The 24,992-nt window shown below is 32.1% G+C and overlaps 1 protein-coding gene across 3 annotated transcripts; it reads left to right on the top strand.

Annotated features, from left to right (window-relative positions):
* The first annotated feature begins 5,946 nt into the window (after positions 1 to 5,946).
* LOC124357082 (glycoprotein-N-acetylgalactosamine 3-beta-galactosyltransferase 1-like) lies at positions 5,947 to 24,416 on the top strand. Of its 3 annotated transcripts, XM_046808502.1 has the most exons (9): positions 5,947 to 6,095; positions 9,201 to 9,339; positions 10,556 to 10,638; positions 13,408 to 13,560; positions 14,144 to 14,282; positions 16,638 to 16,756; positions 19,896 to 19,997; positions 22,276 to 22,433; positions 24,242 to 24,416. In XM_046808502.1, exons 1-9 carry the CDS (start codon positions 6,035 to 6,037, stop codon positions 24,395 to 24,397), a joined length of 1,110 nt encoding a protein of 369 aa, XP_046664458.1. In that variant the 5' UTR covers positions 5,947 to 6,034; the 3' UTR covers positions 24,398 to 24,416. The 3 variants fall into 3 exon arrangements, with proteins under 3 accessions (XP_046664458.1, XP_046664460.1, XP_046664459.1); XM_046808503.1 differs by lacking the exon at positions 9,201 to 9,339 and having other exon boundaries at positions 5,983 to 6,095; XM_046808504.1 differs by lacking the exons at positions 9,201 to 9,339; positions 10,556 to 10,638 and having other exon boundaries at positions 5,959 to 6,095.
* The last annotated feature ends 576 nt before the right edge of the window (positions 24,417 to 24,992 follow it).

The following is a 24,992-nucleotide window of genomic DNA, read 5'->3' as shown; positions in this document are numbered from 1 at the left end:
GCCAGCAGACCTAGCGACTGACTCATAATGTTTCAGACTACATAATAGGAGTGCAAAATTGGACATGTTTAATAATATGGTCCGATATTGGATTTAGTAGTTCAAATACCAAAATCTAAGGAATATTAGTTCCTTGGATAGAACAGATGCGAGGAGCAGAAGTCTAAAGTATAAAATGAAAACTAAGTATGATCCAAATATTTTATATAACATTTACAGTACATAGACAGTTTCTTACACAAGGAAAGATAAGTGAATCACTTAAAACCAAGTTTAACCCTTGTGCCTTACAGTGAACATACCTAGCATTTGGATTAGTTGCTGAAATCTTTGATGGACCAGTATATGGCCAATAAATGTAGAGCATCCATCATAGCCTTGGCCAATGAGTTTAGTAATAGCTAAGCATAACGTACTACATATTTGAGGGGTGAAGAATCAAAACTCACAAACTCTGAAATATTCGAATTTCATATTATTTTTGTATATTATACTTTGTTTAGCCCTACATCTATATTTAAACTTATTTCATGTCTAACCTCACTACAAAATATTTAAAAATACATTTTAAATTAGTAGTCTGAATCAACACTCTCTATAGATATGGTTATAGTTCTATGACGTTTAGAGAATTTAGATCCTTAACTTTTCAGCCAATGAGGGCTGAGTATTCATTGATAATATGATTCAGAGTACAACACTGAATCTACAGCTGGTTTGGTTGGTTTGGTTATGTTTTTATGCTGTGTTTTGGTGGTGTGGTGTGTTCTACACATTGTTTATTGTGCTAGAAATTTTAATTATTTTTATTTGAGTATGGAGTTGTTAATTTCTCCAGTTAAGCTGGGTAATTGGAAGGAATACAAAATCCTCAGGAAGTGAACAAAAATAGTCTCAGAAGTTGCGGCGTAAATATTGTCGGCAAGACTGCAATGTCCTTGGTTTCAAACATTGTACACATTCAAGCCTGCCAATAAATGGCATCTTAAAATTTTCAAATGTAAAAGGGTTTATGTAAAAAACTTTATCTGAAACAAAAAATCTCAACAAACCGTTTGGAGATCCATAAAATACTTACAGTGCGTGTAGAACCGTTATCTTTACGACTGTGCAATATAGCTTACTGTTTCTTCCCGAAAAAAAAAAACTTGTTCTAGAGCCCATACCAGAAACAAACATTCTTAGCAATGTTAAACAAAGGAATGATGTAAAAAACTCTTAATTTTTAAAAGTTACAGAGAAATTGGTATAATCTAGAAGATCTAGGTTTTTGTTAGGACTGGTGTTTGAACGGAGCAACAGCACCTACAAACTATTCAGAAGAAAATCAGTTGTGTGAGATAGCTGACGAGGCTCCTATTTTGATTGTAAAGCTTAACAAATGTTATATTATTTAATTTTATCTTACATGTATGTTGAAGGAATTAAAAAAACGTTTGTACCACAATTTGTACGTACTTTTAATACCTTTAATACCTATATTAATAAAACTACCTATGTTTTAACAGTAAACTATCTAGTAAAGCCTAATACTAACTAATAAAACAAAATTTTAAATTAGGTACAGAGCATCAAACTTAACTTCAGCTAAACAAAAATTAATATTTGGTAATAAAATATACTTTATGAGGATTCCACTAGTGGTATACTCACTAATTCCAAATCGTTACAGAGCAAAACTCTCTAACTCCAGGTGTGGGTGTCAAAACTCTCTAACTCCTAATTTGTTTTCTAATTTACAAGAACACAGTGTAAGTTTTGCTAATATATGTTGTAACAAAGAATTTCTATGATTAATTTTCAAATTAACAAACTATTAAATTTATTCCAAACCATGAATAGAAAACCTAAACAGTTTTTTTGCGATTCCCCAAAATTTTTATTTTTGGAGTTGGTGAGTTTTTATTCTACGCCCCTCATTTGCAAAATAACTGTGAAAATGTGTTTGGCAGATAAATGAAAGATCTGTGTAATGAATACATAATCCTCTTTTAGAACTAGTCAAGCATCTTTTGTAATGTAGCGAATGCATAATGAAAATGGCTCCTTCCCTATCCATTGTTTCATCGTCTAAGATTGAAAAACAATCACTACTATTTATGTCTTGTACGAGTTTTCTTTGGATAAAATTTCCAAAGAAATCAATAATCTCATTTTGCACTTCAGGGCTTAAATACGAGATGTTGCACAGAGACTTAAATGCTGCTTGAATTTTTTTAATAGTTTCACCATGAAATGAAAGTAAGGCCCCTGAGCTTAAAATCTTTATTTTGAGTTTTTTTCTACAGTTAGTGGCCCAAATTCTTGATGATCACGAAGGGGGATTGAACTTTTCCCACAAAATATGATGGTATCAGCAACGAGATTCAAGTACTCACGATTTTGCTCCTTTTTCTTGGTTGGCTCTTTGAGCGTCAAGTATTACTTAATTTACCACGCTACACTGGGAGGAAGTTTTCAGCAGTGATTGTGAAATTAATGGTAGTACGAATTAGCATTATTTGTGGACTTTTCTGTTACGTATTTCTATTTATACATGGAGCAGCCAACAGAAACCCCATTTTTATGCGTTCGTTTGCCAGTATATTCAGGTTCAAAAACAATGCAGACTTTGCAATATGCACTAGTTTTAGAGCCATCTGTAAACATTCAAGCTCACTGGTGGAAGAGGTTTCTTTCCCTTCGACTAAGCCCCTCCTAGAAGGTATTGCAATCATGAATTTATTGATGGAATATCTTTGTGAAATCTGATCAGAGATCATGGTGCAAAGCATTTCCCTGAATCAGAATGCTAATTCTGCAGTATCCTCTGTTGCAGCCCGAGACCAACCAAAGTCGCGCCTGCTAGAGACTGTAGGTGCTCCTCCTGGCTATAGCCCCAATGACAATGTCCAGGGGACGAGGTTGAGGCATCAGTCTAGAGCTGCACCCGGTGCACTTGGAAAAGCCCCAGTGATTACAAGGCAAGCCATCCTTTGGATGCTAGCCAGATCATTTACTGCTACCTTGGCCTCCGTTTCAGGCCACCAGACAACAGTCCCAAACATTAGAACAGGTCTGACCACGGAGATATAAAACCAATACAAAGGCCTCTGCTTAAGTCTCCAAGACCCACTTATCACACGTCTGCTTTGTAACATAGACCATTTCCTTCCGGCAATAACTCTTCCCAGATGGGGTTTCCAGTTTAGGGCCCTATCTAAGGATTATACCCAGAGACTTAACCTTGGACTTGAACTCAGTGTAAGAGCCTCTCAATAAGAATGGACCAATGGAACCTCTTACTGACACTTTCTTGTAAAGGCAACCACCCCAACCTTGTTAGGGTTACACTAAGTCCCATCTCATTACACCAGTTCCCCACCATATTCAGCATAGCTATGGTCAGTTCAGTGACTGTTGTGTTGAACTTGCCACTTACAAGAATCACAATGTCATCAGAATACCCTTATGCTTAAAACACAGCCGCCATTTAAAGACACAAACAGTTCGTCCAAAAATAGTTTCTACAGAAGAGGAGAAAGGATGCATCCCTGGGGACTGCTCCTCGTAGTTCTTGCTCACTCCCATAAGAGTGGTAGAGACCACCCTGTCTATGTGTAGGGACAGGGGAAATATGTTGTTAACAGTAGGCACTGTTAAGAGTAGGCTGTGTTTACCGCAATCAACGTGTTAACTCATGATACAGCTTTGTCCCTTACTTTCACCTTTACAACTGAATGGACCTGCTGACTGCCAGTTTTGGTGGAAATCTTAACATTACTGTATATGGCTCTTCATAGAAATGTCCAATTACCAGTGTTTTAATTGTGTTATTATAGTTTTGATTTAGTGTGAAGCATAAAAAATAGATGATCTAAACAATAGTTTTATCTGCTTATTTCTTCCTGTAGTCTAAATAAATTATTTATTTTATTTTTATTGATAATTTTGCCCTTAGGATTCTCTCCACCTAGTGTGCCACCATGTTCTAACAGTCTTAGTCCTGTCCATTGGAGGCAGGCTAGATGCATAGAGTTAATAAATAGTTGTGGAATATTTTTGCATCTTCATTGTCAGCTCTCATTTTTCTGTATTTAAAAAAATCTAAAATCTAAATGTTTATGTTAGATCCTATAATTTATTATAAACATAATTTTAGTTCAAACTTTCCAGTTTCAATTTTGTAATATTCAAATAATTTTATTTTATTTATTTGTGTACAGAGATTAAGCAAAAGAGAAGACATTTCAGTTCTACGTTGCCTTTATAATAATGCAATTTTTCACTTCATTTAATTTTTATTTCATGGTTGCACACAAAGAAGGTGTGATCCTCTTAATATGTAGGTAGATCTAAAAAAAAAAAAAAAAAACAGGTGAGCAAAACTTGTTTCACTATCTAGGTAGGTGAAATGTTATGATCAGTAATAATGTCTTCTCTGAATATGAAATATTTTGAATTTCACCTCAAAAGCTGGAATCATATATATGGTTATACACAGTATCTACACAAGTGGAGCTGAAATACTAACACAGTACAATAAGTGTGGATTTTATTAAACGTTGCTGCAATAATGGAGATGCAATTAGCATAAAAAGATGTACACAGGATGAAACAAGAATGATAGGAAGAGTGTTCAACAGTAACCTAGCTTTTTTACATCTAGTAGTTGTGTGGACTTTGTGATCTTATACAGCTATTACAACTATGTATTTTACATGGATTTACTATTGAGAGTCGGCTGTAGTGAAATAGCCTTGAGTTTAACCCAGAAGAACAAAATTAAACTTCAAACACTTTTACTCTTTTACTCTCTTGTTTTATATTGTAAAGTTATAGATGTCTCATTTTAAAGATATGCTCAACATGCATCCAAACCATTTTTGTTTTTTCTAAAGCGTATATTTTTTGAGTATTTAAAAAATAAAGTAAAAAAAAAGTTCATGATTGTGTCAGAATAAGTATTAAAAATATCTAAAAAAACATTTGGATACATTATATCTTTCAATGAAATCCCTCCTATAACTCGTCAAAATAATAGAGTAAAATTATTTAAAGTTTAACATTATTTTAATTGGGTTACAATTAGATTGGTGCTAGCTCTCTTTAAAAGAAACACTCCTATTTTGGATAAACACAGTACTGTAATATAGTGAAAATCTATACTACCAGGACTTCATGGATCTATTCTCCTTATTTGTGGTTTAAAGAGGGTTAATTTTTTAATTTTTATAAATACTCCCTCAAAGCCTTCCTTCGTTGTAATAATAGCAGAGTTTACATAATCTACAGCATAGTTGCTTGGAATTTGAACTCGTATTAAACTCAGAGAATGTCTGATCCATAAGTAATGTTCTTATACAAATGTAACTGAGGAAAAAGGCATGTGTTTTTCAAGGTTAGGAGAAAGGCATTAAAAAAGTTTTTAAGGAAAGTTTATTAAAACAGTTTGTTATTATAAATTCACGTTTTATCTCTTATTTTTTAATAAATAATCTCTTAATAATTTTTAATTTGATTTTATGACCAATCTTAAGAAAAAATATGAAAGAACAGTAATGTTTATTGTTTATTGTTCATAAATTACAAATACACACTGATTTTGGAAAACATATGTATTGTGTTAAATCCATACAGACAAATCAGCACTTGGTTTTGCTCTGATAGGTTGAAATTAGTTACTGAAAAATTAACTTAATAGTGTATAGCCACACAGTTATAATTTCATGAATAAAATACTCATAATGTCATCAATGTTAATAACCAGAAGTAAGCTACTATGTTGTCTTTGAAATGAGCTAAGTAATTTTTCATCTCATAATCTTGATACAATAGCAGTTTTTAATACACAATAACAATCTTGATATAATAATATCTTAACAGTACATTTTATTATCTTATCGAATGATAGTTATTATTATAATCTAGTTTTGTCACACTGTTAGCAGGTGTGCCTCTTATCAGTGCACTGGGATGGTTTTATCAGTTACAAGTAGTATGTAGTCAGATATGATACACTACCTAGTGCTAATGTTGATTTAACCCTAGCTCTATGGTTCGCTTAACACACACTGCTCTCTTCAATACTTTACATAATAAAAGGATTCACTCATGTAAGTATGCATACACACTAAATGTACAAGTAATTAAAATCATATTTTACACCAAGTTTATATGCAAGGTAGAAAACTCATACTATAATAAAATATTCCATTACAATAAGAGTTGTATATTTTATGGTTGGCATTGTGAAACGCTATTGAATTAACATGCATTATAACGGTTTTGAATATTAATTTGCACAGTGTTGCTTTTGACACTATTAGTAAGGACTGGTATGTTAATATATAATTTTGAAAAGACTAAAAGCCCTGCCATATTACAAGATTGTCTAAATGGTTATAAGCTAACAAGGGGTTTCCAAAAATGTACAGCTCTTAAACATTTTATTTTTGTTCTTCATGAGGTTATAACCTATATATATATATATATATATATATATATATATATAATTGTATCGTTGTAAAAACCCATAATTGTATCATTGTAAAAACCCATAATTGTTAGATTATTTAAATCGCCATGTCCAAACTTTTGATTTGATGAATTTCTACAGACCATATTAAATAATATGTAATTGTAACTTTTTCAATCAGTTAGAAACTATGGCAGTGATTGCCACTCATAGTGCTGCTATTTTATTATATACTTCTCGACTCAATATAGTAACTAAAAAAACTAGTACCTTGAAACTTTCAAAAGTATTGAAAATTGTAAAAATAACGATCTAATTTTTTTAGTAAATGATATTAGAATTAATAAACAATTTTGTTCTATGATTGGATTGTGATATGACTATTCCTATTAAAGCTTTGAATATCACAATCGTAAAGCCTTATGAAATATTAAACTGATGTTATATTTGTTAATTTGTAATTGTTCATTTTGTATTGTATTGAGTCATGGGGAAAGCAATGCAACCCAACCTAGAGGTCTATGGTGCATTCCTTCTCCTACCTTATTGGGGTAAATCTCAGTTACTACTGTCTTTTTAAAAGGAATCTGAACACTTGCATGGGTTCAAAACTTGGTAGATATTCTGCTTAAAACTGATCCTGACCAAATATTTCTGCTCTTCTCCTTCTTATGCCTCACATTCTAGCAATATTAGCAATATATGATGGAGTGTTCCCTGCTCATTCTAACACAATCAGCAGTTATAATCTTCGCTCAAATAAAGCTTTCTCAGGTTTTCATTGAACTTACAATGCCTTGCAAGGAAGTCTGTCAATACCTTTAGCTTGATGAGCTTCTCAGCTAGCCATTGCGATTTTTCAGTAATTCTCTAGCTTGTCTTAAACTCAAATTTCTATATCAAGGTTATCTTTGTTGGCTATCTTCCCTGAGTGTTTCTTTAATGGTATGGTACTCAACCTGCATTCTGGTTCAGGTTTTATTCAATTGTGGAATTTCCTGGCCAGTTGGTCAGCTTCTATATTCCCTGTACCGCACCTCCTGTATGTCCCAGAATCCAGAGGAGGGAAGTACATTATTTGTCTCATGTCGTTTAGGGTATGGTTCAGAGTAGTGCACATATGTATTTCTTGATAGAGGAAAGAAACCTGCAGTCTATAGCATTCTGGAAGCAGAGGAAGTTGTTGCTGACTTCACCCAATCAAAAGTTTTGCTTTGCAGATCTAGCCACTAAGTCCTAAAGCCACAAAGTTTGGATACTAGGAAAAATAATAACTCCTTTGGTGTATCCATAACAGTTACCCTGAAAACCCTTAACTGGACTGGTCTGGATCTGAAACCACAATGGTGGAATATAAATAGATTGATCTTGAATATCCAGTAGGTTTCCTGCTCTGACATGACTTTAATTTTTGCTATTTCAATTAATGCAACTGAACCGTACTATCAACTCAGAAACAAAGCAACTTGGAACTATATATACTTAGTATATTGGCTTTATATGAAATGTTTAGTTTTAGACTGTTTTCATATAATTTAAACACATTTTGACCCAATCCCTTGAACCCCACTCAAAGGCATCTCCAAAATATTTATTTTTAGTGTGAATCTCTGATTACTGGAAGTTAAACACTGAATATTTACTCACAGGTGCTCAATCAGTGACAGTTATAGAACACCTGAGTCAACATACCCGAGGCTAATGGCACTCACAACGTGATTGTTACTATTCTCATTAGATTAGTTAATGAGGGAAGTTGTGGAGTGTATCTTAATTCTGTACAAGTGTGGTTGTAATCTTGTAATCAGTGGTGTAAATATTATGATCATATAATGAGTGCTGGTAAGAATTTAGAAAATTTGTTTATTAATATTTATAATGGATTTGAGTAGTATGTAACTGGATTTCATCACAAGAATTAGAGTATAAAAAAATATAACATGCAGGTAAAAATACTGCATATTGTGATACTTGTGGATTGTTAATGATGAAGATCTATTAAATGGTAAAATTATATATTTATTGAAATTTCAATAACATAAGATTACATTAGTAAAAAAGTGAATTAATTCATAATATATTTTATTTTTTATTCCAAACAATCCTAATGGCCTTTTATTTTTTATTAGATATTGGTTCAAACCTTTTTGTGAAAGGAATTACTATTTTATTAAATCTTGTTTTTCAAATTATCGTATTAAAAAACTCAATTATGTACAAATGATATTCTACATGTTGTTACTTAAATGAATGTACTTTTACATCCTTTATTTTGAAAGAACTCTAGTCCATAATAGATTTTTTAATCCACTTGTCTAATTTAATTGTACAGGATGTGGCAGACCCAAATAAGCAGTTTTAAGTATGCGTTAACTTCATCAATAATCCACTCTCTCAGCTCTGTCAGTGTGTGAGGGTGACGTTTGAACACTTTATCCTCCAGATATCTCCAAAGGAAAACATTACAAATGCTCAAGTCTGATGACCAAGCAGGTCACTCCACATCACCTCTTCAAGATACCACACCTAGCAATGTGACCTCTAATTTACTGTTTTGGTAATATGATTGAGCTGAAAATCCTCGATTTTCCAAACCATGAAGTGAGGTCACAGATTGAAGACAATAATAACAGATATTCACACACAAACCTCCTCCATACCTCGAGCATTGACTCAGCTTAATTGCCTTATCAGTTCTGCCACATCTGGTATTTACATATCCTTCATCATTACTTTTTTTCAGGTTTGGCAAAAATAAAAAATCTCACGAGAGTTTTCTTATTTTTTGTGGGAACTTGCTGTGGTGTGATACTGAGCATAACATTTTTCTCAACTCTTCGCTATTCACACACAAAATTCAGAGATGATAATTTATTACACTGGTAAGTTTCTAAATTATTAATAATTAATTATCATATAATAGTGTTTTTTAATACCAGTGAAGTATGTTGACAGTAGAGCATGCCATGTTACATTGCTGTGATTTTCGATCACATAGTTATTATATCTATTTTCATCATTGCTTGCACGTGAGTCTGTTGATGAGATGTGAAAATGGAGCACTCAATCAATGTATTAGATGGAAAATGGAAAACTTGATGTTTTAGGCAATAGGAGGATGATTCGAAGAGCACAGTGTGATTCGTAAACCAAAAGCACAACTCCAAAAAATATACATTTTTTAGCTTGGGATTGAGACGACCAAATTATTACTGGTATTTTTTTATGAATGTTTATGTTAGTGTAAATTCAATGTGAATGTTACTCATCATCACATTACAGTTGCTGCCAAGTTTGATAAGGTTTGTTTGTGTGCTGATCATTAAGTCTCTCAACAAAAACAACATTACATCATTTTCATCTGGATCTTAATACTTCATATTTAACAGCTGAGAACCAAATATGATTATGATTTTAAATTTCTGAGTTCTTAACAATCTGGTAGATCCTTCTTAAAATCATGTCATTGTATGTATGTCCAATCTGTGCAATAACTCTTGATGGAAAGGTCCTAGAAACTTGAAATTGTACAGTTAAGTTCCTCTTGATCCAATTGGGGTCAATTGGTGCCTCAAAAGAATTAACCAATGCATTTTTATAAGTTTTTTTATTTGTTTTAACAAAATGAGGTAATTGTAATTAATTGTGATACCTACAACAGTAGTTTTATCCTATCTTTAGTCATAAAAAATTAAAAACATTTTTTTTATTCAAGCTTGAAGTAAATGTTTGTATATACAGTAGTTTTATATATTTTTTCAGTCACATCGTGTGCATGTAAACCTAAATAAAAATCATATGTAATACATTATTGTATCTTATAATGAAACATGATATTGCAATACAAAACAAATATGACAAAAAGCCATTTTGTGCAAACCTATCACAAGATCAGAAATAACAGCACAACTAATTAAAACTGAAAGGGTAAATGAAATATATGATGTAGTTGAACAAGAATTTACTGTATTACGAGTGGAGGGTAAAGGATTGACTAAATTTTAAAATTAATCAAATTGCTGAAGAAACAATTTAAAAAATGTTATGTTAACGTTTTGAAACAATCACAATCTGTTGTGATGTGTTGTTTATTTCCAGGTCAGTAACAAAAGGACAATTACAGTCACAAGATGCAGAATACTTGAAGAAAACTTATGCAGTAAATGAAACCTTCTACAAAGGTAGATATAATGGTTGGATTCATTTAGAGAGGAATATAAAGTGGGGGAATGGTAGAACTACATTTATAGAAATACACCATTTATCTATACAGTTTTTAAAAACAGAACATGAATTTTGATGTTTCAGCTCTTATAGCACCCACTGATGCTCTATGTAGGTTACAGATAATTTGCTATCCCTTTCATGGCTGTATACTAAATAATGGTTTTACACAGTTTATTCTTGGATAGCAATTTCTATTGTTAGTTTAGTTATGCATGTTAGGCTTTTGTGTTAGTCTTCCATTAGTGAAACTGCGTTTTACAATCAAGTGGTATATAAATAAATGCCAAGTTCACGATTTCAGCGCTTTCAAAAAGTTTAATGATAGTCTAGTAATCTAGTCCAACATTTACAGTCAATTGCCCTCTAAAGCAAAACAACTATTTCACATTACAGTAAATGTAATTCAAATCATTTAATAGATCATTACCTAGTGCTCTGAGGATAAAGAATGTTCTACAAGTATTGTAAAAAAAAAAATACTGCACTACATATTACTACTAATGCAGTAATTATTATTATTGTACTAATAATAATTTTTTCTTGACTTTTTTACATAAATTACAACAAATATTCTTCAAAACAACCATTTTTCTACCAAAATGGAAAGCATTTCCACAAATCTCAAGAACCGTATTGTTGCCAGCTTGAAGCAGATAGTAGCTTATTTATATCCAGTGGTATACCTTGGGAAGGTATGTGGACACAGCTTGTGCACAACTTTGTGATGTTGTTTGCTTGGGACAAGAAGCTGAGATACCCTTAATTTGACTTAGTCCTAAAAAATGCCTTTGCGCTGTTTCTTATGTGACAGGATATTCAGTACAAGTAAGGTTGGAAAGAGGGGCCATGTTGTATAGGTTACATCCACTATAAAAAGATAATGGGCATAATCAGAGACATATTACCTGGGAAGAAAGGAAGGCCAGCTCAGTTCCAGTTCTTCCAGTCGAAGTGGGCAAGGAAGACAATACGTTCATCCAATGCTATAAACTGAGCTACGGAAAATTATGTGCTTGGACTGACATCTGTGAATTGAGAGGCTCATGTAGATAAATAGTCAATTAATGAGAACGTGATATAAAACATTCACTATAAGATTTCCATCAGCAGAATTTTCAGTGTTTTCAGTATCTTTCTTGAGCAACACATTTTCCCCTCTCCCTTAATGTCTCAAATTCTGTAAGTACTCATAAAGCAGTCTCGAAGTCTTTGGTGCTTTCTAAATAAGTAGGTTGTTTATCTCCTATATATGTTGACTATTAAATATTCTGAATGTTGTCTTTTTTCCATTTCAAGTTGAACTAATGTCCTGAGATTGCAGAATTACATTGCTCAAACTAATTTTATCTGCAGATCTGAATGAAATAATGTTATCAAATTCAGAAGAATGATGTATGAGGTCTTCTTCATCAGCTTTTGCCTCCTTGTTTAAAATACAGTCTCTTATAAATGATTGTAAAGCTGAAATAATTTTGGTGCAAGTTTTGCACAATGGGATCTACTGTGACTTGTAACCTAAACCCTAATACACATTTTCTGGGGAATTTCATCTGGTGTTAGAAGTTCTGTGTTATGATTCTTTTGTTTTATTTAAAAGTACACTCTATATCTCTAGGCTGCTGGTAAAAAGTTTTAAGGTTGGTTAATACAGCCGAATAAAGCAACAATTTATATGCAAGATTTGCTAACTGCATGAACACTAACCAAGTTCAAGTAGCATTGTGTGACCCCAGCACATACAACTGAATTAATTACTTTGATTCTTGCTTGCATACATTTACATTCACCAGACATATTTAAGCAGTTGTAAAATCTTCGACCACGACAATCCTTGGTGTCTTTTTAAAGTGTATTTAACTTTTGAATTACAACTTGTTATTTCTTCTCCTATTTTTCTCAAAAAAGTAAAAAAAACTTTCTTTTATGGTCCATTGTTTTCTTAGAACAGTGTATATATTATAGAATGACAGGTATTATAAAATCTTTTATGGATTTCAGCCCGAGCCCTCCTAAACGCTTGGCCCCATAAAGCCAATTCGCCCCCTTCGGGTGGCCCTGGACAAATCAGTTTTTGTTATACCTAATGTAGCTTCCACTTCCAAGTTTGAACCAATAAAAAGTGTACGCTCCTGGGAGATACCTCTGTGTACATCTTGTATAAACACATTTACTATTTCCTGGCAAGGGGCAATGTAAACATCCAACCACAAACTGACTACAACCCTATCTTTCTTCGCACTGGAGAAAGTAGGAATTGGCTTTGGGGAGGATGAATCTTGATTTATAAGCACACCACACTGTTTATATGGCATAAAACTGAATGAATCTAAATTTGAGCAAATGAGATAAGCTTAATTCTAATTTAAACATTTTACAAATTTTATTTCAAACAAATTAGATGGCACTTATGAGAACACTGAAATTTCTTTGGGGCTTTTGAGGGCGTTCCATCCTTCTTCATCACCCCATAGTCACATCACTGTTTCTTCCTGATGGTTAATCAGAATATATAACTGGAAAGTTAAGGTCATCATGAGGAGAAAAAATCTATAAACCTCATCAAACTCACAGATTACATGGCTCAAAGTCTTAACAATCTAATATTCAAGCTGGATATGAAAAAGATACATCTTTGATTGTATTAGTTCAAACCCAAAGTATTTATAATTAATTATAAGTTTCTGTAGTTTGCTTACAATGTAATAAGTAAAGTTTTATTACAGGGGAAGATGTAATTGCTGAACGACTTAAAAGCACAGTTCGTGTACTATGTCTGGTGTTTACAACAAAAGAGACCTTCAAAAAAAGTGCCGAAGCTGTGAAAAACACCTGGGGAAAAAGGTGCAACACCTTGCTGTTTGTAAGCAATTTTGAGGGTAGGCAATGAAACAAGGTTAAATTCCATTTTAGAATTTACAAATTTGTGAATGTCCGGAACATCTTATACACTTGTTCAAATTCTGACAATGTTCAAATTGTAACTCAAAGTTCAATGGAACAATCACTTTTACATAATTAATTATATCATAAAAATATAAAGTTTAGCTTTCTGAGTGAAAATGTTGTAGCCATATTAATTAATTCTGTGGACATTTATATCTCAGCCACAACAAATTGTTCTTAACCTTCTGCCTTCTTCATATATCTATTCAATGTATCTGTCTTCTATCTCCATGTAATTTTTGTATTTCCTTGAGGTAATCTTACTTTAGGTTCCTAAAGTCTCAAATTTTACATCATTACTCTTTTAAAATACTCATTTATGCTCAAATATATTTTGAAGTTGTTGAAGTCAGATAGAGGAATTAATATTAAATTAGTATCTATAATAAGTTAAATAGATTTTGCTGAAGGTCATTCAAATTAATACACTGCCAAATCCAATATTGCCAAAATAATACTGAGAGCAACATTAAATATCCAACTAATGACAAGCAGTCAACTCTATGCCAATATCAGACAGGTCAGTGCCCGTGGAGAAATTAGTATCAGATGAAGGGGAACTGAAGAACTGGGAACTGGTGAAAGCTGCTGTTAAACATATTTACGTCCACTACCTAGACACTCATGATTGGCTCTTGCGAGTTGATGATCACACGTAAGTCCTTATGCCACAGTACTATTAGTGAGCTCGTAAATAAATTAACTGAACTCTTAGTAATAAACACCTCAATTTAGTCCCTCTGTTTTAAGAGTAGTTATGTCTCACATAGAATGATTTACATACTTTCATAATTCGAAAATAGTAATTTTGAATGGTGTGCAAATGTTGAGTAAAGTTTCAGTTTACATTCCTCTTACATACAACATCTGTAACCTGATGTTGTCACAGATTCGATTCCTGAAATCTGGAGCCATGTTCGTCTGAAGGGATCCAAAAATAATCCATTTGGAGCTTCTTCGTTCAAAAGTCTGTTAGAGCATACAATTTTAGATGCTTCTAGTTCACGTTAGAGGAAGGTGAACTCGAGCTAAACTCTCCATTCGTATTGAATCAACCATTCCCACCATAGCTGTGTTATTTGTTGAATGGTGTGTTTTACACATAACATAAACATAAACAAAGTCTAGTTGTAATTTTTGTTTGCAATAGTGGACAAAGCAGTAAATGTAGCAATGCATTGAATTTTATCTGTTTTCTTAAAGATATTAAATCAATTACAAATGAGAAATTTCATAATTTTAATGATTGTTTTATTATTAATAGTCAAATCAGTTTGAATTTAGGAAAGTTGTGAACATAAAAATCTGTCCTGCACTTTGTAAGAAGTGTTTATATTTGTTTGTAACACAACAAGGACACTTTTTTGTTTATTTTTAGACATAATAAAGCATCAGAGCATAATCAAATTTTGTTATAACAACTTTATAGATGTGGTATCCAAGGAAGTGAAATGAAATGAAAAATGTCTTAATTAACACAAAGAAAAACATATTCAATTGGCGAGGTTAGAACTTTACACCTAACCATAAATTTATAATTGATACTTTTAGTGTAAAACAGAGCCACAGTGTAATCTACATTACTGTTTTACATTTAAAAGTGATAATCTACATTTATATAAAATAATAAAATGAAACGAAGGTTCTTCATGAAATTAAAAAGAAATATAAAATAAAAATTGAAAAGAAATTAACAGGAGTATTGCAGATATGATTCAAATCTATTTAAGATAGGGAAATCAGCTGTCAAAGTGTATGATATAAGATAGCGAATTACCGTAGGTAAAATTTTAGGTGTATCTCATATTCGCTTATACACATTCAACATTTATGTAAATGACTTAGGTAATGTCAGCTTTGGGGGTAAACTAACATAATTAATTAATAATACAGCCCCAAGTTATATAAAAGATAATATTCCAATGATACAGAGTAAACAGAATTGGAAACAATACAGGTATATAGGTGGTTTCCAACAAACTATGCTTCTAAGCAGTGGAAATATTAAATAGATTAATTACAGACTTTGAACAAATGTGGTATCATAAATATGATGATTGTTTGTAGGTCTTCAGTCTTACTTAATGGGACAGAAGAGGACCTCCAGAAAATAACTATAAATGTATATAGTTATTGGCTGAGCTTTAATGAAACCTATTACTTGTGGAACTAGAACAATTTCATTTCTGTCTGTTTATTTGGCTGAGCATTAGCGAATATTTTTTAGATTAGTCTTATGTGTAACCATGATGGTAACAAACGAATAACATAATAAATAAATCTTGGAACAAACTCAATACACCCATTAGAGATTCAAACGAGACATATTAACACATGTTGCCTAATTATCCCAACCCGTAAAACATAATTTTATTGTGACTTGTGGGTAAGTTTAAATGGTTTAAACACTAGTATGAAACCCAATTTAATGAACGAAAATCTGAATGTACCATGTTGCAAAATAAGTCCGCAAATATTTTGTAAGTTAATTTTAAATTTTGCATGAAACTTAATTTATACAAGAATGAGTTCTAAGATATGTCACTTTCGTGTCAACTACTTTTTTGTATAATTGTCTGTCAGTCTATCTGTATGCAGATTTGAAATGTTGCATGCAACCTCAGCAAAGCCTGCTATGACACGTTGTGTTTCATACTTCTATCTTGTTTAGTTTAACTATGCTAGTATGCTATCAGTTTAACTCATATATGTCCATTGCTCTGATAATTAATGAACACTGGTTTTACCCAGTAATGAATTAGCAGACACTACGTATAGTTCAAACATCCTTAAGTGTGGTCTTGGCCAGTCACATAGGTCCTGACTCTTCTCGTGAAGAATTAAGGAGTGAAAACAACCTGAGAAAACCAGTCTTACAGAGTTAAGGTTAAAACTAATGAATATAACCCTAAATATAATTATTAACTATTTTAGGACAGCCAAAGCTATAATAATTAGTATTATTAACACCCTTTCAGTTATTTATATGATATTTACATTTTAAATTCAGATTTGTGGTGGTGGAAAATCTGCGTAAGCTTCTTTCTGAATACAAGTCTTCAGATGCTCTCTATCTTGGTTGTCGCTTCAAGAAGTACATCAAACAAGGATTCATGAGTGGAGGAGCAGGTAGTATTCTTGAGAACAATATATTTTATGTAGCAAATACTTAAATTTAGTCAATGTTGATATAACCTCAAATTTGATACTTTATGTTCAAATGCATACAAGTAATTCAAGGATTTAACTGAACAACTGTTATAATTAAACTACCAAACATACAGCTAATAAACCAAATTAGCTCTTAAGTTTTTTTTTGGGTTTCAGTCTTTGGAAAAGGGACACTTTTTCAAAAACGACACAATTAAATCATTATCTTTATAACTAAAAGGTTGTTTTACGTTAAGGGCAGACTACAGTAAAATGACCTTGAGCTATTCTTCATAAGAACAATGCTAAACCTCATGCAGTTTTACACCCTTATATTTATTATGTCATTTTGAAGATGACTCATTTTGAAGATATTATTAAAACACACCCTAATGCTTTTTAATTGTCCTTGCAAAGATTATACTTTCTTAATATTTAAATGACAAAGTACAAATAATTTTGGGATTATTTGAAAACAATAAAAATATTAAAAAAAACAAAAGCGATTGGATACTTATTGATTATATCTTTAAAATGAGACGATATCTTTAAATTCTAAGACTAACAATAAGGCTGTAAAAGTCCATGAAATTTAACATTGTTCTTATGGGACTAGAATTAAGATGGCCACCACTATAGGCGGCTCTTAAGAAATCGGTGATCATAAGTCTCTCTCTCATCATAGAGCCCACAATATTTGTTCTACCAGTTTAAAATTAAAAACATGTTTCTTAAAAGCCATGAAACTTTTCCCCTAAAAGATGAACAATTTTAATACAAAGACTAATGTATAATATTACTAACTAACAGTATAACCCATGGCTTCACATGCCATTTTAAAAATCAAAGCCTGTAACCTACTTAGTTAATATGCATTTTTAGTTTTGAGTTTACCTTGTTGTCACAATGAAGAAAATATACATACATACCTACGACTAATAAGCCTACTGCGATCAAAAACATCTACTTCCGGTAAAAAGAGAAAATAATATACCTTAAAAAATATAGGAAAAAATAAGTTTATGGAACATTTAACAATATGTGTTTTTTGTTTTTTATTTATTTATTTTTTTTAAGGAGATGCTGATTCTATTTAAGCCTTATTTTGTCCATTCTCATGGACCACTAGTCTCTGTGAGAGTCTTTTCAAACAGGGTAAAGGGGAAGGAAAGTCACATTACAAGGTCGATGATACTGATAAAAAGTGCAACAGCCACAGGCTCTAACTCATACACAAAATCCAGTGTCAGATTGCTCCACTATTGCCACTCCAATAATAATAATAATAATAATAATAACAACAGTTTACATATAATAGGTTTTAGGTCACAGAAGTCTTGTTGTTTTTCGTACTGTAGCCTGTGTTAGTTTGTTAGTTTAGTTTTCATTCCTCTATAAACCTCTTAAGCCATTGTAAAAATGCCATATCTCAATGTTTAGGAAGCCAACATGTGCAAAGTATGTTTAAGTATTTCGAGTGCATTCACAACTTTGCTCAATAAGTTGTGTTTTATAACAGTGTTTTAGTAGTATTTCCCAAACAAAATTTAACAAAGTATTTGCAATGCATTATATATTTTTAATTCATCAATGGCCCGATCTGGAATAAAAGTTGTAGGGTAAATTTGTCTTTGTTATCTGCATTACGCTACTGAGTAAGCACTGTGTAAATATTTTATAAAACTAAAAAGTAAACAAATATTCTAGTCTCTTTGATGAACAGCTGAATCATTAAGGAAAGTTTTATTGAGTCAACAGCTGTTTATTGTTAGTTAAATTTGGATTATAAAACATAAATATTATCATTATTTTTCCAATCTTTCTCTTCATATAAACCTTCTGTGGACTTCACAGAATATTTCAAAAAAAGAATTTGCCAAGTTAGTCCAGCTGCTATTGAGATTAGCGTTTAGAAACACATTTAGCGATTCAATTTTATTTTTAAGATAGTATTAATGACAAAGAAAGTCTTACCTCTAAGAAAACACTGATTGATTTAGACTATCCCTCACAAATGCACACATACATGTATGTAAATGGCAGAGTTTAGGACACTTTGGGCAAACTTGTCTTGGCCAACCACTCTATGTATGTCTTCTAGAATCCAGTCACAAACCAGTGACGGCCTTCAATAGATATAATGTGAGTGGAAGGGAATTCACAAGCAGCATATAGTAAACATGAGAAACTTGTCAAACATTGAAACCTATAATCAGATATAGGTAGAATATACAAGGCAGAGTGAATCCTGGGTCAAAATAAGAAAAACAACAATTATGAACACAGTACTAAAAAAACAACATTATAATTAAACAATAATCTAGAATAATTTTGATAATTATGTAATGAATAAAGTAACAAGAACATTTAAAAAGATTCTTCAACAAATGTTAATACATGAATTTAGCATGCACTAACTAGAGCATGAATCTTGTGATTCCTCGATGTAGCAGTTTCTAATAAGTGTTTAATTTACATTCATATGGTAGTAAACACGTATTGCACAAAGTACACAAATTAAGGATTCATCAATTTTTGTGGAAGTAGATTATTGGTTAGTTTACTTCATAGACCAATCACCTTCAAAAAGTGACTATCTTTTTATTAACCACACAACTTTACTTAATTAGGAACAAAGCTATTGATGATGTTTAAATAAAACTTGAAAGAAGTATGAATATAAAAGGAAATATTTACCACAATCTTTGGAATAAATAAAGTAATTGTTGATGCATCTTGACATTTTTGTATCTGAGACATTAAATGTTTTCAGATTTGAAACTGAAGTTGCCAATGATAAGGAAATGTAGAGATGCTAAATATCAAATAGAGAATGTTCAAATTTAGATATTTCAGTTCTATTTTACTTTTGCTATGCATTAACAAATATTTTAGATAATACTAATACAGCAAACCCTAAAAGTAATACAAATAATTGGTGATAACAATTTATTACTTTCTTTTTAACAGTCTTCAGTGTCAAAGAATGGATTAAAAAGTCATTAAAAGAGTTAATTTTCATGATGCGTGTATTATATTGTGTTCTACATTATAGCATGTTAAGATATTAAAGTAATATTTTATCTTTTTCATGTATTGTTGAATAGTTTTGTTTCAGGTTACGTATTAAGCAGAGAGGCTGTTGTAAGAATGGTTCAAGAGGGACTTCCTCAAGAATTCTGCAGTGCAAAAAATGGAGGTGTAGAGGATGTAGAAATGGGTACTCAAATTTAATTATATGTTACATAGTTATTTTAAGAGAGAAGTATAAGTAATTTAAATTTGAGTCCAGATAACATTTGATTATTTTCATAACAAATTATGCCAGGTGTGTATAGCATAATGTCCAAGTGCACAAGATGGCATGTCCAGATGATGGGAGGGGGAGGTGGGGTAGGGGAGCAAGCCTGCGTATTAGGAGAATAAGAAAAAGTGATATAGAAATTAACAATAATGGTATTACAATGTTTTTTTACTTTTTTCAAAAACTTAATTTGAAATAAAAAATAAGAGGGTCACTCAGAAAGTTTTGAGATATCTGCATGCAGTGCAAATTACAACAATCTTATCATTCTTATCTGATTGTCTTATCTGAGTACCTATTAGTGCATAACAGTAATTTGGGATGGTCAGTCTACATGTGTTGTCTGTTCGGAAAGAACAGTTTCGTGATGTGTTAGAGTTGCTGAAAGAGCATTTTGGGCTATGATTTTCTACGATTTAAAAGTCGGTTTGTCTCAAGAGGAAAGTGTCGAACATTTTAAAATTGCCTTTAATTCTAGAGCACTATCCTGTTTTATTGTTTTTAGATGATTTTAAAATTCTGAATACGCTATAATTTGAGTCAAGACAATGAACATTCGGGAAGTTCGTCATTCGAGAAAATATTAATCAAATGCGTGCTATGATCCAAGATGAACAATACTGCATTTATTTAATGATAGAGGTTTCCCTAGGGATTGAATCCGCAGCAGTGAGAATAATCTTTCATGACTTTTAAAAAGCCAATTGTTTCTCAATGGGTACCTCATGATTTGACAAGTGAGCAAAAAGAATGGTGACCATCAGATTGTTTCTAAAATTATCACTGGTGATGAAACGTATATATATCATTTTATGACGTTCCAACTAGAGGGGAGAGTTATGTATGGATGTTTGAAGACAAGTCATCCCCCCACAATGTTCAAGAAACAATGACAAGTGAAGAAACTCATGTATGCTGTGTTCTTCAAGAGTACGGAACTGTTGAAGGCTATTAAGGTGGACAAAAGGACTGTCACAGCAAGTTAGTTCACTGAGCAGTGCTTGCCAGAAGTTTTTCATGACGAACATTAATTTTGCACCACAACAATACCTCTTCCCACAGTCATGCAAAAACTTTTGGCATTTCAGCTGAAATTAGCATCAAAATGGTGGAGCTCCCTTATTCAATCGATCTCACTATTTTAGATTTCTGGTTATTCTATAATGAGAAGAAACATTTGCACGGTTATCACTTTTCTTCTCGCGAAAGGTTTGGGGAAGGAGGAGACTTAAAAAAATAAAAAAAAAGATTGTTTTCCGTCTTATTAAATTTTAAATGCATAAATCTTAAGGATTTCCTAAATAATATTTGTTCTAAATATATTTTAATATAAATATAATCCTTCGGATATGTTTTTGAGCTAATGAATTTTCAATTCCCCCAAATTTATAATTATTTATTTTATCAAGTTTGTACCAGTTGGCAGTAATTAATATCCTACATACAACATTTTATTTCTTAAAAGTAACCTTGAAAAAATACCTAAAACTCATGGTACTGAGCATGGAATGTTTTCATGGTACCACATTTAGAATTTCACAATAATAATAATAATAATAATAATAATAATAATTTTATTGCTTTAGAACATGTACATGTTATAGCAATTGTCAAAGAAGAAAATAAGCTAAAATTTTGGATTCATACATTACATCTAGGTTACTTTCGTACATACAATTTATTCCATCCATCCTACTGCTCATTTATTCGAATTTCCTACTCTAGCACCAGCGTCAGTCAGCCAATTATGTGGTCACCCAAACATGTGCCATGAACTCGTCTGTATTGTAAAAAGCTTCTGAGAGCAATGCACTTTTCAGACGAGTTTTAAATGCCTTAGGCATTGCGGCACTTTTTATGAAATTTGGCAGTTTGTTGACAAACTGAGCTCCTGCCTGAGAAGGCAAGCGCTCATGTACTACCGTCCTGTGTCTCCCAGTTCGGTAGTTGTCCCTGCCTCTAGTCTCATATGAGTGTATATCACTACCTCTGATGAGATTGCATTTTGACTTGAAAAACATAGACGTCTCTAGAATGTAATACAATAAACAACACACAATAAACAATAACACTAATAACAATAACAATAAACATTTACTTAAATATTTCAGAGGACCTTGTAGTATGTTAGTTTTTTATTTTACAGAAACATAATTAGTGCTGTTTTAACAGTTATGGTTAATTATGTATGTAGGCAGGTGTATGGAGAACCTACAAGTGGTTCCTGTAGATACGAGAGATTCACTTGGCAGAGGAAGGTTCTTCCCATTCTCTCCAGAAACTCATTTGATTCCAGATGCTATAAAACAAGACAGTTGGTATTGGGATATGATCTACTACCCACCAAATATGGTAAATATTTCACACTTCACCATTTTCAAATGCTGTAAAGCGTTTTAAAAGTTCTATGAACTTCTTGAGAAGGGTATCATCTACTCACAATTATTATTATTATTGATTGACACAGCCATATTGTTGTATCATATTGCATGGTTTGCTCTAGTGTTGGGGTTTAATTGTAGATTCAGATTTCATGTTACAAAGATTTTTAAGAGGATTCTTTCTACACCAATATCATTTTAATTGAATACACTTGTTTTTGTTCTTTTAGAAACCTCTCATTGCACTTAGACCTAAAGGAACCTTTGTGCTTTCTTCTGTAGTGACAGGGTATTAGAGTGGGTAAGGTCGGGGGTAGGAGCTGCCTCCTATTGAGATCCATGAGCACTAATGTTTTTTGCATTTTGGACACTAATGTTAGTCATGTCACCTTGGAATAAGGGAAAGTCTCTCCACTCAAAGTGGGTAGGGGGGTGAAACACCCTTATATCAAGGCTCTCACAACTGCCTTTTACACTCAGAGAGTTCTACAAACTCCACAACTCCAACAGCCATCTCCTGCAGTAGTCTACACCTATCGGTCTAACCTAGCACCCTTATATCTCAACATTTGCGGTTTGTAATGTACTGCTTCTGAACATCGATAGGGTTGCCCAGATTTAGGTAATACACCAGTTCTTTCTGTACCCATTGTAGGTTCAACTGGAAGGTATAAACGAGCTTAGGTTTTCTCAACTTAGGATTTTTAAATGTAATAATTAGTAAAAAAAATTCCAGGAGAAAATATGGAGACATACTTTGGGAAATATTATTTAATTTGCTGTAAACCAAAGTTTACATTTAAAAAAAACATATCAACGTAACAGTTTTAAATAGAAGTTTGCATATACTGTGTATGGATGGCACAGCTTTAATTTGCACAAATGATAGTTTCCTGAGGTTGAGGAAACTATCATTTGAGGTTGTGGCAAGAAGCTAATATTGCCACATGAGATAGGAATGGGTGTTTTTTTAGTCTTTTAACAAATAATATACCCTGAGGGTGTTCACCAAAGCCATAGAAAGAGTTGTCTGGAACTCAATAGTTTAACCCTTTAACAGTTTTGGTTTTGTAGCTAAAATTATGTTATTTGCTGAATAATTTTACTGTTTTTTACAGACAGGCTGTAGAGTTTAGCTATATAATGTTGTATGCAAAAAAAATATGTTTGTGCCTTATAAAATTTGTGTTATTTTTTATATATTGTCCCCTAAGTCATTTCACTACCCGTGTGTGTGTCATCATCACTTAAATGAATCTAGTCAGCTGTTTGTGTGCTGGATATATTCATGTGAACTCACCAAGGTGCAAACACTCATGACAGAGGACCAAGGAAGTGCTGACATCTAATATAAAATGCTAGAACTACTTGTGTGAGATGTGGTTATCATAGAAATGATTCCTGCACAATATTACAGCAGATAACAGAATAAAACAGGAGCGATATAACATGCGTAATATTAAGTCAGTAGCACACTGTTATGCAATTGCTATGAACGTAATATTATGTAAAAAACCGTGAAGGGTTAAGCACTTCATGAAATGCTGAGTAGGAAGGTTTACAAAGAGCCTTGTAGACAGTCAAGTGGAAGAGGTCACATGATATATATAGAGAGCTATTTACTAATGGCAAAAATGGCCAAAATACCTGTATCTCAATCTTTACATATCATCAAATAATTAACCATTTCTCTATAAATTGTAATATATTTTAGTTACATCATTGGCTATAGAGAAACGATAATTACGAACCAAAATAATAAATGTCTGATTTTTTCAGGGCTTCGAATGCTGTTCTGATACAGCCATCAGTTTTCATGGCATTGGACATCAGAAGATGTATGTCATGAACTATCTCATCTATCATCTACGACCTTATGGCATCAGCCCTCACGCCGTCATGAACAAAACCAATACTTTCATTGTTATTAAATAAATAATTATACTTTCTTTAATTTTGGTATCATTTTACGTCATATTTTTTGGAGCCGAGTTAGACAGAGATAAAGAATGAAACAGTGACAATACTGTATTTTTTGTTTTGGAGATCTGGCCTATAGCAAGTCATTTATATTTCTTAAGTATAATATTTATTGAGTTAAATTGTTCATAGTAGGGCAGACCACCCATGCAGTATGTACCGTATAGGTGTTGAACCAACTAATATCTTTTCTTTCTTAATTCCCTCTTATTAAACCCCACAGAATCCAGTTAAATTATTCTAAAATTCAGGAATACTGTTTGAGAAATTTTCAAGTGTAAATATGGGTTGTGTGATATATCAATTTAAAGGTCTATTCAACACTGAACATTTTGTCATAAACAAAATGTAATTATATTCAACCACATTTCCATCTACTATATTCAAATTGCTATAAAAGTGTTTATATATAAATTATTTTTTTATTAATAAACAAGAAATTAAATATTTTATTGCTTTTATATTATGTAAAAAATTAACAATGTAAGTTTGTTTTATTACTTTTAATATTTCATAAGTTCTGAGTTATTTCAATAATTTATTATTTTAT

Source organism: Homalodisca vitripennis, chromosome 3, assembly GCF_021130785.1.
Source record: "Homalodisca vitripennis isolate AUS2020 chromosome 3, UT_GWSS_2.1, whole genome shotgun sequence".
NCBI classification, from domain to species: Eukaryota; Metazoa; Arthropoda; class Insecta; order Hemiptera; family Cicadellidae; genus Homalodisca; species Homalodisca vitripennis.
Note: the sequence above shows the minus strand (reverse complement) of the source record. Positions and strands in the feature narration are given on the sequence as shown.